At 34.6% G+C, this 18,675-nt stretch overlaps 1 protein-coding gene across 1 annotated transcript; it reads right to left on the reverse strand.

Moving 5' to 3' along the window:
* Positions 1-1,915: 1,915 nt before the first annotated feature.
* Positions 1,916-17,957, reverse strand: LOC125061327 (lysosomal alpha-mannosidase-like). The gene is made up of 18 exons (XM_047666719.1): positions 17,505-17,957; positions 16,882-17,002; positions 15,631-15,703; positions 14,330-14,394; positions 13,964-14,090; positions 13,024-13,229; positions 12,488-12,621; positions 12,009-12,145; positions 11,851-11,943; positions 9,865-9,994; positions 8,961-9,033; positions 8,142-8,262; positions 7,283-7,373; positions 6,396-6,486; positions 5,385-5,975; positions 4,223-5,190; positions 3,610-4,096; positions 1,916-2,724 (listed from the first exon to the last, which is right to left on the reverse strand). The coding sequence occupies exons 1-18, from the start codon at positions 17,607-17,609 to the stop codon at positions 1,961-1,963; spliced, it is 4,377 nt and encodes a 1,458-aa protein (XP_047522675.1). The 5' UTR covers positions 17,610-17,957; the 3' UTR covers positions 1,916-1,960.
* Between the last annotated feature and the right edge of the window lie 718 nt (positions 17,958-18,675).

Raw genomic sequence — 18,675 nt, forward strand, 5'->3', positions numbered from 1 at the left:
TTATTGAGATTAATTTTCATAGTTAGTGCCATTATCAGTAAAAATATTTGATTACTGCATTTAAATATATAAAACGTTTTAAATCTATATCTTTTATCTTAAATAGATTTTATGAACAGTCCGCGTAAAAGATGTCCTACGCATTTATTTTGACACATGACTCGCGTAAATTTATCTCTTGACACATTAAACGTATCTGTGGTTAATCAAAAACATAGATCCTAATGACGTTTTACGGTGAATGATATAATTTAGAAAAAAAAACCAATCTATGTCTAGTTATAGATGATTTCAGATTACGTATTCTGTAGCTTCTTTAAAACTTTAAATCATGGTTACCTACTACAGATTAACGAAAGGGACTTTTTTGACTTTTCATTGCCTGCCATATTTTTTTTCTAAAACTTTTCTTTCTCTATCTCAATTAAAATTTTACTAAAATCCTAGCAAACTAGCAACATCTTTACTTACAGCCTTGTATTAAGCCATAGTGTATTGATGAACATAATGAATGCGTCCGATGTGTCAAAAGCGCCACGAAGTTTCATATTGGGATTAAATAAGACGATGCAACTCGCACTGCAGCAAATGTATTTTCATATATTCGATCTAAATAATCTAATTAAAAACTAGTAAATTTATAATACGCAGTGTTCCTCTTAAAAATCTATGACTGAATTGTCGGCCTTTGAATTAAGTGTGATATCTGTGGCCTTATTCTCGGAAGATGACAAAATTTTTCTATGCCTTTAGCTTCTATGTGTTTTGTGAATGACAGCTCTATTTCTTTCTCGCTCGCACTTCAAAGTTTCCCGCTAACCGATTCTGCGTGTTCACATTTTTTGACAGTATAGCGAGAAGGCAATATGGCGGTTATTAAAGAGCAATTCTTTAAGTATAACGGACCGTTAGAGTACGTTACAGGTATACTAACGAGACTACAAAATACAGATCAGATTTTCTGTCAACGATCCGTATATTAAAGAAATGCTAATTCGATAGTAAATATGCATGTGTCCGTCTGCTTTCGTTATATATGTAGATTTAATAAATACATATTGATTGTTTACCTGGTATTTTATTTACAACATATGATAAAACCACAATACGAAATTCCACCCGTACCACCTCGATGTCCGTAGTTCCACAACTGACCGCTTTTAAGGCAGTTTTTGTCGCGCACCACCACTATGTGGAGCTGCCCACCGCAGTATTTCCGAAACAATGCGAATTAAGGTTCTTCAAGAATAGAGCCTACCTATGTTTAAAAGGCCGACTACGCTTTAGGAGCTTTCTGGCAGTGTCAGTGTCCATGGGCGGTATCAGTTAAATCAGGTGAGCCTTCTTCCCGTTTGCCCCCTGTTATATTAAAAATAACCAACATTCAAAAACTCGCGCAAGGCGGGAAAGATGATTTTTTAGGGATTGACGTAATAATGGCGTATGCCTGAAATTGTATTGAGGATTTTAATAAAAAACACTTACAGTGGTACAAATAAACGTGGTATAAAATGTTATACCAAGAATAAACAAAATGTCTACTAATGAACCCGGAATAACTTAAACCTAGTATAAGGTCGGCGTACCTGTTCATACTAGCGTTATTCCAGCCACCAACCTAGTATAAGTCTGACGTAACTTAAACCATGACTCACTGATTTTTAATGAAATCCGTTTAAACAATGTTGTGTGAGGTAACAAGTTCATGGATTACATAGAGACTCTGGCTATGCTTACAATCCTTATTTATTTACACAAGTACTAAATGCGACCACTCGTAAGAATAGAGGGTAGCTTAGTAAAACGAAAGAGGTTCTTTTTTATCTATGGGACAAATGGACGAGTCACGTGTCAACACTTATTGGACAGTAAGTACATGATATTAATTAAGTTTATCGTAATTCACACCAGTAGAGTTGAATACATCGTTTGCTGCTTATATTTTATTACAAAAATAACATTAAAGATTTTTATTCTTAAACCAAACCACAAAAGTCCTAATCTGTTGCGGCACAAGTCGTATACCATTATCTAAATCCCCATCATCACCTCTGATTTCATCTAAATCATATTCCACTTTATCAGTACCATAATACTCATTAAAATTTTTGAAAAAACTCCCGTTTGTGTCCCATTTCAGTTGTAAAAATTCCGATTTCCATTCATTAGCTGCTAATGTTGTCTCTTTTACATTCTCTATTCCTATATTATAAAATAAATTCTTTAAGAATACATATTTCACCCCCGTTTTAACTGTATCACATTTTTCTAAATAATTCTCTAGTCTTATTAATAGTGTTCCATCATTCCAATTCTGTAATGTCAAAACGTGAACGCCCAACGGCAGTTTGTCAATCCCTGAAAATTCATTTGTCAAAGTCAGCCATTTTTGTAGATGCATTTTCGTATTCGAAATCAAATATACAAGTTTTAACTCAATTTCTTTGGCTAACTTCTTTTCGTACACTTTATTCGGTTTATACTTAGATTTAGATAGATATAAATAATGTTTCCCACTTATAGTCATCCCTTTTCCGTCCATAGTTTCGTTTAAAAAGATATTAGTGCCAGAGTCGTCGGTGAGAATTCGACGATGGATCATAAGATCTATGGTTCCTGGTATTAAGGAGGTTCCGCCTTGTGATCTATCGTTGAAAACTGCGAATCGAATGTCTTTCTCTGTATCTTCTATATAGATTTTTGATGTAACTGGATAAAAGTTACCTGAAATTATAACATTCTTTTAAAATTAAATGCAGTATTGAAATCACTCAGACAATTGACAGATTATGGTGCGTTTGAAGATTTGAAATATATTCTACAATCCAGAGAGAAAACCCATCAAAGCCGCCGAGTGTATAATACATGACAGGACATGGATAAATCACAGACTATATATTTTTAATATTCACAATAGATGTAACTCCAAATGAGCAGTGACATCAGCGTGCTTCTTTCATCCCTGAGGTCGTAGGTCTATCTCGTGCACCAATGGACTTTCAGTCTATGTGCACATTTAATACCTACTCGCTTGTATGGTGAAGCAAAGCATGGTGACGTAACCATGCTGCCTTAGACCCAAAAAGTCAACGGCGTATGTCAGGCACAGAAGGCTGATCAGCAACTTGCTTGAATCACGATACAGATACAAAAATCTGAGGCCCAGACTTTATTGGATGTATCGCTACTGGTTTCGGATTATAGGATAATATATTTTTCATTGATCTTTTGCTTTAATGTATTAATTTATTCTTCTATATACCGAAACGGCTTCAGCCCTTAAGGATATCTTGTTAATAAATTAATAGATATAATTTTTATCTATAAGTTTTTTTAATATATAATCATACGAATGAACCAGAAATGCTGCCACAGTGCCACCAACGTTAATTATTCTCAGCAAGACCGTAGACAAGTGTAAAAGTCAGAAAGGAGGCTTCGGGTGAACTCTGACTCCCCTTCGTCAGTTGTATAGAATCTTGTCGCTTGGCTAACACTCGTTGAATCTCACCGTGGACTCTTGTCAAGAAGCATTTTGATATACGTAAGTCTAGGTTCGGGTTATCATATCGACTTTGAATATTACAGACAAAAAAAATGTATACATACCAGCAATTTCATCAATATTATATGGTTCATACGTAGCTCGTCTATTCTTAATTCTTTTAACCGTTTGCCGTCCGTTTGAATCTGTATAAAACACTCCATCGTTATTCAAGTCTGTGGAATATCTTATAAAAACTTCCTTCCCATAATCGTCGTCGGGTAATGGCCCAATAGTCCAATCTAATTCTATAAATGGACTATTGACGTATAGTTTTATAACCACAGATGCATAATCTGCGTACCCAATATGTATTTCTTGTACTATATCTGTTTTATATACTTTTGTATCTAGATAATCTATTATTGGCACTGGATTAGGATCCATGGGTCTGAAGATATACACTCCAGGGCTTAATGTCTCGTTTGGTTTGTTTAATTTATCTGGGTCATCTGATATGTAGTAGAAAAATTGTATGTCCAGTGAGATGCTAATGTTATTTGAAAGATTAATCGATGATATTTTGTCTTGATCCAAATTAATTTTTATGTACTGGAAAATAAAAGGATATATTTGAGACATATTTGATTTTATATTTGGTTCAATTGTCCATTTAGTCGCGTGGTTAGTTAGTGGTGCATAAACCAAATACCAACTGAGTGAAAAAAAAAAAATTACCTTATTCTGTATAAATGTGTCTTTAGAAAGCACTGCATAATATGATTCATCTTTTATATCATAAACTCTAAATTTTGGTGTTTGGGCTACCTCTGGTTTCTCAGTATAACTAATTTTAGCTTTCTCTAAAATCTTAGTTTCTGTTGCAATGTCTTTAATTGGTGTAGCAAGGTCTATTGTTGAAGTTTCATGTGTTGCCGTTTGTGTTGTTGCTGTTGCTGGTATTGTTGATTCTGTCGAATAAGACCTTAGTGTTGCTTTTGTTGTGCGAGTTACATCTTTTGCAAATACTTCAGGTTTTAGAGGAATCGAATCTTCTAATATCTGTGTGACGTCTGTCGTAAAAGATCTATGTGTTGTTCGAGTTACATGAATTGCTATTACATTTTGCATTTCTGCTATTAAACTTTCTGAATTCGATTCTGTAGATGTCGAACTTTCTGAAAGCTCTGTCACTTCTGTTGAACTTGTATCTGACATCTGTGTCTCTTCCGTAGAACTAGTTTCTGATGTCTGTTCGGTTGGGCTTGTTTCTGAAGCCTGTTCGGTTGGGCTTATTTCTGAAGTGTGTTCGGTTGGGCTTGTTTCTGAAGTCTGTTCGGTTGGGCTTATTTCTGAAGTGTGTTCGGTTGGGCTTGTTTCTGAAGTCTGTTCGGTCGGGCTTTCTTCTGTCGTCAATGTAGTCGTTGTTGGTGCTTCTGAAGTTTCTGTGACTTCTGTAGATGTTGATGTTTCTGTTGAAATTCCATCTGTGGATGTAATTTCTTCAGTTGTACTTCTTTCTGAGGCTTGTATAGTTTCTGTCGATGGTATTATTTCTGTTGCCTGTGTCGTTTTTGATGTGAGTGTTGTAGTTGTTACTGATTCGTATGCTTCTGAAGAAGATGGTGTTGTTTCACTTACATCTATTGGTGATTCAATAAAATGTGTAGGATCTTGTCGAAATGACGATTCTTCTGTATTTGGTTCTGAAAATATTGTAATCTACATATCAGTGATCTAGTCAAAGATTAGATCTCCGGATTTTTTTCTAAAAAAGGTAATGTTAGTTTAGTGATTAATATAAAATATTCTTAATATCATATAACTAAAACTACTTAAGGATTATGCCAAAACGATTGCCCAAGATCTAATGACATATAATTAAAAAAAATGAAATTACCATCTTCATTAACGAAAGCCTTAACAACTGGCATCGTCCGAGTAACTTCTACATATTTTGCCGTTACAGGTACAAAATAAATCGGTTTTCCAAAATTAGTCTCTTCCGCAAACTCCAATTCGTAAGGTTCTGTTCTTTTTGGGATCTGATCAGACAGCGGCGTTACAACACCTAAATTATCAGCTAAATAACTATTAATAGACGCGTAATTATCTTCCTTTTTATTCTCATTTGATTCTGCATAATCTACATTGTTTTCAATATATTCTCTATTATTGTTGTAATCAAATTTCGATGAATATACTTTATCTAAATCATCAACTTCGTCATAATTTGACATTTCTTCAAAATATGTTTTATTATAAACGTCTGGTGCTTGGCGGATATAATACTTCTTTTGAGGATGTGGGCTTAACTTCTTTATTATTGACCGTTTTTCTTTTATAATTTTTTTGAAGAAGTAAGATTTAAAACCAAGAGGTGGTATATCGGTCGCAATGAAGACTAGTTCGTGTTCTGCTTTCGTGTTTCGAGTGGGAATTTTCAGTACATGGGTAGATATTGGTAGAAGTGAGGAATTTATTACATTACCTGAAACAAATAATAACTCGTGTTTGAATGGGTAGTTTTCCATTTCTACAGTTACGCCCAATGATGAATTTGCAGCGTTGTATGACCTCCAGGACAAACGCGATGTGCGACACAGATAGGTTATTACTATTCAATTCAATTCAATTTAAAAAAAAAATATAACTATTATGATTTATACAAAAAAAATGAAATACAAACATTTTGTTACTTATCATATACGATATACATTAAATTATAAGTTACAATTTTATTAGGAACTCCCTTCACAGGAATAGGCTTCCAAGGAATGCCTATTTTCCCTGACACTTGGAGCCAGTATGGGCCAGCAGTTTTTATAAAGGTCCTCCCATCGGATTTGGAGTCATTCGTTGCGTCGGTTGCCCTTTGTTTATTATGAATTGTACCTAATGTTAATCTTACCGTTTGGCTCAAATACGATATATTTGGCTTTCTCTACTGGTATTCTTACGGGAGAAGACACACGCCATGCCAATGAGTTATATATTACAATCTGAAAATTAAAGTGACATAAAGATTGACTGAATTATCACCCAAAAGCAAGTAAAACTTTGATCCTCTTGGTTACTAGAAGACAATTAGACTAGATACAAGAAAAACTTAGACCAAAGTGTGATGTTTATTATATAATATATGAAAGTCGCAACGTAAAAAATAAATGGCTAGATATTAAATACTGTATAAGGAATCTTTGAAAGTTATTTAGAGTAATTTAATGATATTGTTTTAATCTGTAACTGTGAAAAAGATTAATGCAACATAATTTTTTTATATATCCTTTTTATTTTCCTTTACATTGTGTACACATGTTTTAATTACTTTGTCCCATTCATTATGTCTAAGTAATTGTATATTGTATGTAGCTTTGCACTTCTTGCGCCTGGAAGAGATCGCTCAAAAGCCATAAGGTTCCCTTCCTTTTTATTTAATTATACTTTCGTGCAACGAAGTATAAAATAAATAATGTGTTGATTTTAACAGTCAGTTACATTTTATTTATATCAAATAATGATAATACATGTCTTAGTAAAAATTTAACAATATTGAACATGATATTAAAATATAAAGCACAATTTTATCAATTTCTTTTTTCTATGTTAGAAAATTTGTTGTACCTTTTATTTTTATTAAAATAACATTTTAATACTTTGCACAACAACATTAGCTAACATATTGGTAAGATGAAAACATTCTACTTTCTTTGTCCCATTTAACACGATGTGAATGTGGCGGTGTGTTCTCACAGTCTCCATTTATGAGGCATAAATACTATATGTATAAAAACTTACATGAAATGATGGCGATTGCGTGATAGCACATGTTGATGAGTTGAACTCACAGCGATGGTACTTTATTGCAACTGGACTGTTTCGAAGTATGCTGGAAAAAATCCAAAGCTATTTTTATTTAAAGTTTAAGTTCGTTTAGGTTCTTAATTCATCCTATAAAACCACGACAGCCTTATTACTATGAAATTCCAGTCAGTACGTCTGGTGATCGTCAACAGAACGATAGGTATATTAGCAATTTAGTCCTTCCGTCGACAGATTTAGTTATGGATTCGTCAGTGCTCCAAAGCGCTTGTGTTCATGGTCAATTGTTTAAAAATAGAAGAGGCTTATTATAGATAATTCAAATCAAATAATAATTAATACATATTTAAATTGGCTCCTGGTGACCCCGTTGACGACCCCCCCCCGTGACCCCAGCCTTGCGATTCTGTAACTCACTTTTCGAACTCACACAGCGGTTTTCGCATCGGCGGTCGCTCTCAAATCAGTCGTGAAGCAGTCATTTTATGATTTGGCATTCTGATTAACAATAAACTACAAGCTCCCACCTTTTCAGAAAACCGAAAAGCGAAAACCGCTGTGTGAGTTCGAAAAGTGAGTTACAGAATCGCAGGGCAGAGCTGGTGCTTTCCTCGCTCCACGAATAAGCATCGCAATACAGCGAGGAAATGCCCGCATAAACGGTACACTGCCACAGAGAACAATCATTTAAAGTTTATTTTAATTTTATATAAATAAATTTTTCATTATTATTACTATATAGGTTAAGAATTTAGTAAGTACTGAATAATTTGTTACATAGTTTTTAATAGATATGGATATTAATAAAGTTTAAATAGGTATAATGACCACATACTTAAGGCCGCTTTCAATCAACGCCATAGATCTGTGTATTGCTACATCTAACTTCTTAATGTAATAACTTTTAGCGTGATCGCGTAGTGCTCCCGAGATTATATTATGGTCTTGAACAACGCCTATTACAAAAAACATAAATATTAAAAACCAAATTACAACGCTTATCAACACTTTATTCAAAAAAATATGATTGATTTTGGGTATAAATAGTAATTAATATTACACAAGCCACCAGAAGCCAGTGTGGGCCAGGAGACCCCCATCTGATTTGGGGGTGTGCTTTGCGCCATTTGCCTTTTGGTAATGTAAATAAATTTATTTATTTACATTTATACATTATTTATTATAATTATTATTACTTAATTATTACTATGTTGGTAAACTCTATATTTGTCTTTTAACAACTCTAAACTGATAGAGGACTAAATATCCTTTATTCAAAGTAAATATTCAAAGTTTCCTTTGCTTGCTTTTGCTGACTAGAGGAAGGGGGGGGGGGGGATAAATAATACTTGAACGCTATATTATGATTAATGTAATAGGCAAGTAGGTGATCACACGCCGTCGACTTTTCAGTTAAGGCAAAGCGGTTTCATCACGATGTTTTCCTTCACCGTTCGAGCGATTGTTAAATGTGCACATAAGAAGTTCGTGCACACATTTATGCACAGCCAGCGATCGAGCGACCTCAGGGATGAGAGTCACGCTGAAGTAACTAGGCCAATACTGCTAATTGTATTTACAAATGAGAAAAGCGGTGACACTGGTACGAAATACATACATTTTTGATTGTCAAACTTACGCAGATTTATCTTACCCATGATCCACATAAAGTCCTCTAAAACATTGTCAAATCCCAAATTAGCAAGTACTTGCAACTGTTTTGACATCTGAAAAAATATGAAGTTAAAAAACCGAAAACTCGAAATTGTTCTCTCTTGGTGTTGTGTATGCAGACACAAAAGTATAGGTAAGGTATATGTTACCCATTCACACACCTTTATCCTCCCTACACACATTTTCAGCTCACACACACTTCACAAAAAATGTGTACCTACACATAGGAAGTCCAAATTTTCGAACACAAATATCTATTTATAACTTTTTGGGATGCTTCGACAACTGTAAAGATTTGTTTGTAATAAAGATATTTCTTTTCTGTTAAGTACATCAAAACATTTTCTAAATTAAATGTTAAAATCCAAAAATAATAAATTGACAACTAAGTTTTTTAAGGCTGTTTGTGCCGCGCACCACCACTATGTGGAACCAGCTGCCCACTGAAGTAATTCTGAACCAATTCGACTTAGGGTCCTTCAAAAGGAGCGTACCTACCGATTCTTACAAGACCGGCAACGCACTTGCGAGCACTTCTGTCATTTTTTTTTATGTAATAGGAGGCAAACGTGCAGGAGGCTCATCTGATGTTAAGAGCCCATGGACACTAACACTGCCAGAAGGCTCGCAAGTGCGTTGCCGACTTTTCAAGAATTGGTACGCTCTTTTCTTGAAGGACCTTAAGTCGAATTGGTTCGGAAATACTTCAGTGGGCAGCTGGTTCCACATAGAGGTGGTGCGCGGCAAAAACTGCCTTAAAAAACTTAATGAGTGTCTATGGGCGGCGGTATCACTTAACATCAGGTGAGCCTCCTGCCCGCTATATAAACAAAAATAATAAGATCGTATCTAAATAATCTAATCCAATTTAATAAACCACTTACTTGTAAGAAAACATTTCCAACTCTAATAAAATACTTCAAATCCGGTCTTGAAGTATAAAATCCAGTCAAATACGCAGTTTTGTCATAAGCGTACGGAATAAAATCGTCTTGTTTCATTTCTAAAGTGGGCCTTAAATAAAATATTAATTAATTCAAGGCTCTGCCGGTGCTTTCCTCGCCAGACGAATAACTTTAGCAATACCGAGAGGATTCTGCCAGCGTTAAAGGTCCTGCTACACGGACCAAACTTTCAAATTTTTCATTATTATTACTATGTAGGTTAAGAATATTGTAAAAAAATCAATTAATCACATAGGTAACATAATGTACACATATGACTTGTCAGTAAAGAAATACATATGAATGCTTCTAATTTTACATTTACTGCCAGTTCTCAAATCACGGGCGTAGAACGGCAGCAAAGAACTGGCAATGAACTCTCCGCCACTCTTTTTAATCGCCATTTTTTTGTTTTACATGTTACATTAAATTTTTGTAAGGAGCTGCAACCATTACACCATGTCCCATGTGACATTTGAAGTAATTAATAATAATAACATAAATTAAAAACAAAGATCTATCAGCAGAAGGCATGGTGAAATAGGAGCACGCACTTACATTCTCGTGGGAACAACATAGTCTAGTCGACAAGTTGAAAATGGTACAAAATAGAGATACTGCTCTTAAAATTATGTGCGATAGCTCATTGGATCCGGAATGACGTCTAGAAAAATGTGCCAAAAGCGTGTATTAGCACATAAAAAATTGCAAAAGTTATAAACAATTAAAGATGTTTGTTTTTTGAAAATATTTAATAAACTTTAAGTAAAATTTCCAACGGGAATAAATTAATTATAGTGTTCAGAACACACCATAAATCTTTCAAATTAAAAAAAAATATTCAATACCTTAAATAAATTAATTAATGTGCCGCTTGCGTGTACTCGCTTTTGACGCCACTATAAATAACGACGCGAATCCTAAAAATGTCACGCGCAGACTTATTTTCAGCGTTAAATTAAAATTATAAATAATGGTGATAGAGTTCCGGGAGTTCGGAGTTTTTTATTGGAAATTTCCTCCTCTTTCAGAATCTTTTTTTGAAATTTCTTAAATATTTATAGTTTATTAAATATTGGCAAAAAACAAAATGCCATTCATCAGTAATTGTTTATAACTTTTGCAATTTTTTATGTGCTAATACACGCTTTTGGCACATTTATCTAGACGTCATTCCGGATCCAATGAGCATATTTAAGAGCAGTATCTCTATTTTGTACCATTTTCAACTTGTCGACTAGACTAACACGCATAGTCGAAATAACCATGTGAATACTGTATATTTGTGTGTTGGAAATAAATAGATATTTAGCCACCTAACCAGCTTTTTTATATGATATAGATTTATCATTATATATTTTTTAGTTATATTTGTGTACTTTTTTTATATCCCAGATGGAAATGCATATATTTTCAAATCTACAGGCAATAAACGTTACACAGTCAGTGAGCGGATCATAGTTGCCATTTACAAATTGTTACCCTCTTAAGGCCTTATCCCAGCACGAATTGCTGTGTCAGTGTCTCGGGGTGGACTGCGGTGCGCAGAAAGGCGCGTCGCGTCGGCCCGTAATAACAATTAGTTATGTAAAACATTAAATTAATGTAATTTTATCATTTTTTTTTTCTGAAATGAATTACTTGGCTTGCGATTAAATATATCGTGTAAATTTCAAAATTAATAAAATGAATTCCAAGTGTTAAAAATTGGCTATGTTTGGATTTTTTTTCTGTCGAGCTAAGTTATTTTAATCGTGTATCGATCTTTCAAAATGGATACATAAACTACTCAACTCCACCATATATTTTTTCCATTCGCCCTACTTCAAGAAACGATAACGAAAAATGGAAAGAAACAATGTACTTTTTTGGAGTTTGGCGATAGGATAGGTCCTTAATTAGCGCTTAAAAAACAGTAAAACATACCGAGAATCATGAACAGCCTTCAAATAACAATGTGGTGATGAATAATGTAAGAAAACTTGTGTTCTATCCGCGTACGTCTTTTCGTTCGCAGCGCTGAAACAATTATTAAGGTTTATTTCGTTTGTCACACAGGACACGATAAAAACATTTTAACTCACGCGATCAAAGCGTCGATGTTTCTGAACCATGTTCTGGCTGAATAATACCCATTTCGACTGCCCATCATCACCAGTATATGTTTGGTTTTGTAATATGGCGCTTGGCGGAATTTCATTAGTGATATGAATAGGTTTACCTATAATTAAGGCGTGAGTAAGTAAAAAGCAGTGTTGGCCTAGTGGCTTTAGCGTGCGACACTCATCCCTGAGGTCGTAGGTTCGATTCCCGGCTGTGCACTAATATAATCTGTTTAAGTGCGTATTTAACATTCGCTTGGACGCTGAACGAAAACATCCTGAGGCTTGTCAAAAAAAGTCGACGGCGTGTGTCAGGCACAGGAGGCTGATCACCTACTTATTATTAGATTGACAAATGGTCATGATACAGAAATCTGAGGCCCAGACTTAAAAAGGTTGTAGTGCCATTGATAAAAACGGTGGATTTATTAATTTTTATTTCAGAGTGAAGAAGTACTTACTCGTTCTTCAATATTAGTGAAAGTCTTCTCGCTGGTAACAAGCAGTGGGTCAAAAGAAGAGACGCTAAAACAGAAGCCTGGAGGGGACCAATACCCATCGAATAGTTTGTTTGTATATATGTCCGTTTCCATACCTGGTAAGAAGAAATGACAAATTTCTATTATTATATTTCTTAAAAAAAACAAGTACGTACATATTTTTTTAAAATGCATCCTTGAAAAAAGCTTTGGGCACAGGTAAATAATCACTTAGGGGCCTCATAGCCTAGCGGTCTTATTAAGTGGCAGCTAGGTGAGGGGTACCGGGTTCGATTCCCGGTTCGAGGGCAAGTTTTAATTTAATTTAAATTTGTTCTCGGTCTTTGGTAGGGTTGTGCGGTACCGGGCGAGTGCTTAAAACCGTACATGGAGGAATTTCTAAAGAATTTCTTCTATTCCGAATTTCTAAAGACAAGCACGAATTATAAAAAAAAACTATACTTGACGCTGGCTAATGCACAAATCGTGCCAGAGCCATTAAAAAAAAAATCACTTACCAAGGTCGTCACTCCCCCTCCACAGAAACTCCAAAGCATTCATGTCCATCCTAACCAGTTCATCATCAAAGCTAATGGGATTGACAAAGAGACCATCGAAACCCATCTGAGCCATTAGAGACGCGTATTCACGGGAATGGCCGAACACATCCGATTGCCACGCCACAAGTGGTTTCGCACAAGATAAAAATGTTCGATTTAATTTTCTGTAAAGACAAATAAAGAAGGTAAATTTTTTGCTATCTCAGTAGTCGAGTTAAAAAAAAAAATATGTTTATTATGGAACATAAGATACATGTATCACTTATTCCACGTCATTAAATTTGAATTTGTAGGCATCTCTACTCATCGGCAAAGAAGACAGAGGGTGTAGGCCGAGAGAAAAAGCCGGCGTAAAAAACTCTCGGTACTCTTTTAAAATCGCAAATCATCAAACAACACTTATTTTAAAACAAATATCGCAAATTAATTAGAGGTAGCCGGTCTAGCACAAGTCCCAGGCCAATATCAACTAGATAATCGTTGACTTTATAGTAAGCCTTTTTACACAGCTTTTCTTTTATACATTTCTTAAATTTATTGAAAGGCAGAGATAAAAGAGCCAAGACAGTAGACACGAGAGTTGTAACATATATCCCATGTTTAATACGTTTTTGACATACCTACATAATTTTCTTAGCGAAAGCTGTAGTTTCCGCTGTCCATAGACGGACAGTTTTGCTCAGGAACTGCTCGAGCGGTCCGTTTATTGAGAATATGAATTTAGTATGGAAACTGCAGATCGCCGTGCGGCGACCGCATATTGCAGTCGGTCTTGACTTCAACATGCGGTCCGTCTATAGCTCGCTTTAGGTTTTATTTGAAACCAATGACGTTACAACTTTTTGGGCCTAAGATTTTGGTACTTAAAAAATGTTTTATAATTTTTGTCAATTTTTACCTTAAAGAGTAGGTATAGCTGTCTATAATAGATTGGTAACTGGTTGTTGATTCCTCGTTCATTCCCCAACCACCTCCAACAATTGTGAGACGTCCTTGACGAAGAAGTTGGTATACCATACGTCGTACTGAAAACAAGCGCCTATTAATCCGCAGAACTAAACTACAGGTGTATATGAAGTTCAGTGCCTAATCCATAATCTGGGGTATACCGATTGGAATATCTAGCCTGGACAATACAAATCCAGGAAAATATCTGTAGGAATGATAATAATGTATAATTAAATAAAAAAAATATGTTGGATGCGTCTGTTAGAAGCATTTATTGGGGCATATATGGTCCTGTATAAAATACAGCTTAACATACCAGTACCATCACGCCTCGCCCACCAATAGAAGAAATATGGAAGTTCAGAGTCGGACAACGTGAATCTGAAAGAGGATCACAGAATACGTATTTTTATTTGAATCTTATATTATGTTTGGCCATCGAAGGAAAATATTGCGGTTTGAGATATTTATTTCTAATTAAGCACATTACATGAGACAATATACTCGTACAATAATACATTACGCTTATAAATCAATTGTATATTACAATAGTAAAAAGTACAACAGCAGGCAAGAAACAGAAGTCTTAGACAAAACGATGGTAATTACAATTATTTTATAGTTACAATACAAAAAAGAAAACTAGATAAAAGAATACAAAAAAACAACCATGAATAATATATAGAATTCATTTAAAACATAATACACAAATTATTTTAAACCCGTAATAAGCACAAGGCAATCCCAATTAGACAATAACAGTATCTAAATTGTGTTTACAAACATCTCACAATATATAAAAGCTATGCACTGAGCGTACCGATTTTTGACGTTCAAAGGTGCCATTTTAGGTTTAATTGAAATAAATGATTTGATTTGGATTTCAAAGGCACTTGCGAGTATTCTGGCAGTGTGTGTCCATGGGCGTCGGTATCACTTAACATCAGGTGAGCCTCCTGCTCTTTTCTATAAAAAATAACCTATATTTATTCCCTAGACATAGAAATTCGATATTATATTCGATAAAAATAATAATAATAATAAATCGTTTATTTTCCCATTCACACAATCAGCCATATAAATAAAGGCAAGTAAATGTGATATTATAAAGTCATATAAAATAAAAAAATCATCCAACACTTATTTTAAAACAAACATCGCAAATTAATTAGAAGTAGCCTGTCTATCAACGAGACCTATCTATATCTATCTGTCTATCAACGAGACGAGGCCCTTTTATCAACGAGATAACAATCGTTAACTTATTAAAAACATTAACATAACGTCATAATAATAAGTTGAGTTTTTTATAATTGTTATCAAACTTATGGTCTAAATACTTTCCCTGTAAGGGTACCTTGTCTTAAACATTTAATCACCTTGAAAGCATTACACCAAGTGCCGATTCTATAAATAATAAACAACGACGTGGAAACACGAGCTCAATGTAGTTCTTTCAATATCCATAGCGGATGTATATTGTACGAATAGTAATATGTGGATGTATATTGTACGAATAGTAATATGCGGATGTATATTGTACGAATAGTAATATGCGGATGTATATTGTACGAATAGTAATATGCGGATGTATATTGTACGAATAGTAATACTTACTTTCGTTCATCATTTGCCCAAAGTTCGGTGATCGTCGCATCTAACACCATTTTCATGTTATCCATGGTTGCTGCTATTGGAAGTTCCACTGGAAACATAGCAAACGAATAATTAGAACACATATAGCGTCAATCCTAGGTTCGAATTTAGTATCACTTTAGACAAATACAATAAAATAAAAGAACTATGTTTTTTTGATATCCTAGGTTGAATAGCACATCCCCTGCCCCCGAAAGAAGCAGGTGTGTGTGGGTCTAATCCCACCAAGAATCTCTGCTATTCAGAGACTGGGTAAGCAATACCCACAAAAACCACTTCGGGTAGTTCCTACAAGACCGCGTTAGAGAGCCTCCGGAGTTTACTACTGGGGCCTCAACGGCTAAACTGTTACGATCCAGACCTCCAGAGCAGTATACATTAAATAGGAGATAGGAGTTGGGTATCTTCTCTTATTTACTTCGCGTTTTCTGACCCTAGTATTCGTCCTAGAGCGTTCATCCACGTTCTGCGGTCTCTCTTTTTGTCAGCTATGAATTGTCCTGACAAAAATCGTGGTAAGATAGCGAATACAATGACTTCTTATTGTGAGCCAACGACGAATTTGTCGTAATTCATCGTTTTGTTTTCCAAAGTTTTTATACCCTAGATAAAGTATGAAGAAATTAGAAACCATATTTTTAAAACATATAATTCATTACGTTTAATATTTGATAGGTTTTTATTTATTTATTTAAGAAACAAAAACAGATTCATCCCTATAAAATAAAATAAAACGTTTGTGTACTTATGTACACGCGTTAGAAGTAAGTATGCTTCTTTGGCGTAACTAAAATCTACTAACTAACGTAAATCTTTTCAAAAATTGTATTCGACGTTTGTAGAAAATACTAACAATAGAAAAAAGGTATTTATATTAATGCAAGGTACTAATGCATTGAAAGTTTTATTATAACGCATTATCTAGTTAAATAAAGTTTATTTAAATATCACAAAACAAATATTTCTCCATAATTAAAGAAATTGACATTTTTATTTTAAAATGTTGACTATGCTTACTTCAGGGTGTCAATTTTTTGTGACGGTGTGCGCGCGCATCGTAAAAATTTACCCTCATAATTTTTCTGTAACGCGCCAAAAGAAGTAGAACTTCAAAAAAAAGTAAAAAAATTGTTTCTGATAGGTCAACAGGGTCCAATCACAGCGTCACAGTTTCTCGTTCTGTTTCACCAACCACAATCTATCGGATCATACCTGTGGGATCGAAATCACCACCCGTCCAGTAATCGTCGAAATATTTTGAAAAACCCAGCTCAGCGTGCGAATGCGGCACAATGTGGACATTGATGCGGTCTTCTGATAATTTCGGGCAGGCCTGAAAAAAAAAAAATTAAAAAAAAAGAACAAAATTAAAAAAATCAGTCTTGACTTAACACAAAACTGCTGTGTGTCAAATTCAATTAGTTGTGGAGGAAGGACGGTTCTGCTCTTCCTCTGACCCAAAGGGATCCTCCCTTCGACCAGTCTAACCACTGACTGGCCGGCCTGGAGTGGCCCTGGCAAATTTTTTTCTACTATGGAATGTCGCTTTTGGCCTTAAGGGTCTTTACAGCTCAGCTGGAGCTGTATTGGCGAGCGTACCTCGGCTGGCATAGGCTTTTCCCGTGACTACTGACTACCCCTGCTCTAGTATTTGCTATGCTTTCAGAAACTATATATTTTTTTCGACGTATACAGATACAGTGTTGGCCTAGTGGCTTTAGCGTGCGACTCTGCTTGTCCCTAAGGGCGTAGGTTCGAACCTGTCTGTGCACTAATAGACTTTCTCTCGACGGGCTATGAAATACAAAATATAAAAAAAAACGAAATATACTTACATCATAGCCGCATGCTTCCCCCAATTCTTTAAGGGGAGTCAATAAATCCACTATTTCTGGCTCCATAGAATATACACACAATACACAGAACAATAGTAAATACATTGAAGTATTATTTTAATAGCCTGTCCCTTTGTCTATGTTTAAATAAAAAGACGCTAAATAAAAGCTGGTTTGTTCTGCATAATCATAAATTGTCGATACACTAATAATTATAAAATTATTTATACTTATATTAAATATATAATAATTATTTATCAAAGCCTATTCAATAATTAAATATATAGGAAACACAATTAATAATTATTAAAAACGAACATGAACTTTGTTAAACACACTTCCAAATACTGAATTTCATTGATGCTATTGTTTACAAACAATTATTGTTTTGAACAATGTTTTTAAAACATAATTGTTTATTGTGATAAAACGTTCCCTTCTTTAATTAGGAAATCTGTAATGGAATTTATTTAATGAGCATTCAGTCGTCAAGCGTCAGTGTGTGTATCTTATTTATTAATTTGGGGAAACAAAACAGATACAGATCTCTACACAATAAAAAAGTTAAAAAATAAAACATAAAATAAACACATTGGATGTATCCACAAAGTTTCACTAATAAAATGCATGATACAGAGCAAAGCAAAAAAAAAGATGACAGCAATTTATAAATCCGGAGAAAGACAAACGTACTAAAATCATCTAAAGAAGAAAGATACAAGGATTAGGACATTAATAGTTGTTTTACAGCCTCCACTGATAGACACTGTCAATTCTAGAGGGCTCGCGAGTGCGTTGCCTGCCTTTTAAGAATTGGTACGCTATTTTCTTGAAGGACTTTTAGTCGAAATGGTCCGAAAACACTTTAGCGGGCAGCTGGTTCCACATAGCAAAAACTGCCTTAAATCGTGGGAACACACGTGCTTGAGTAGATTATTATCATTCTTCAAAACAATACATACACATAGAACATTAAACAGTAATAGATTAAAATATTTACAAAATGGCTAACTACAAGTATTCCTATAGGAAATATTACCTAATTCCAGAACCTCCAACCTCGGGTATTTTACCTAACCTGTACCTAAGTATACCTAAGTATAATAACAACGAAAACGATGACCAAATTCCATGAATTGGGATTCGAATTGCTTCCACTGAATTATCCAGA

This window comes from Pieris napi, chromosome 23, assembly GCF_905475465.1.
Source record: "Pieris napi chromosome 23, ilPieNapi1.2, whole genome shotgun sequence".
NCBI lineage: Eukaryota > Metazoa > Arthropoda > Insecta > Lepidoptera > Pieridae > Pieris > Pieris napi.

Bases quoted from the DNA above. Each gene is read 5' to 3' on its own strand.
- LOC125061327 (XM_047666719.1), bottom strand. From the start codon at position 17,609: ATGTATTTACTATTGTTCTGTGTATTGTGTGTATATTCTATGGAGCCA. The intron at 12,146-12,487 runs GTAAGTACTTCT...CCTTAATTATAG, and splicing joins TCACTAATATTGAAGAACGA to GTAAACCTATTCATATCACT. The intron at 9,034-9,864 runs GTAAGTGGTTTA...ATATTTTTTCAG, and splicing joins TTGGAAATGTTTTCTTACAA to ATGTCAAAACAGTTGCAAGT.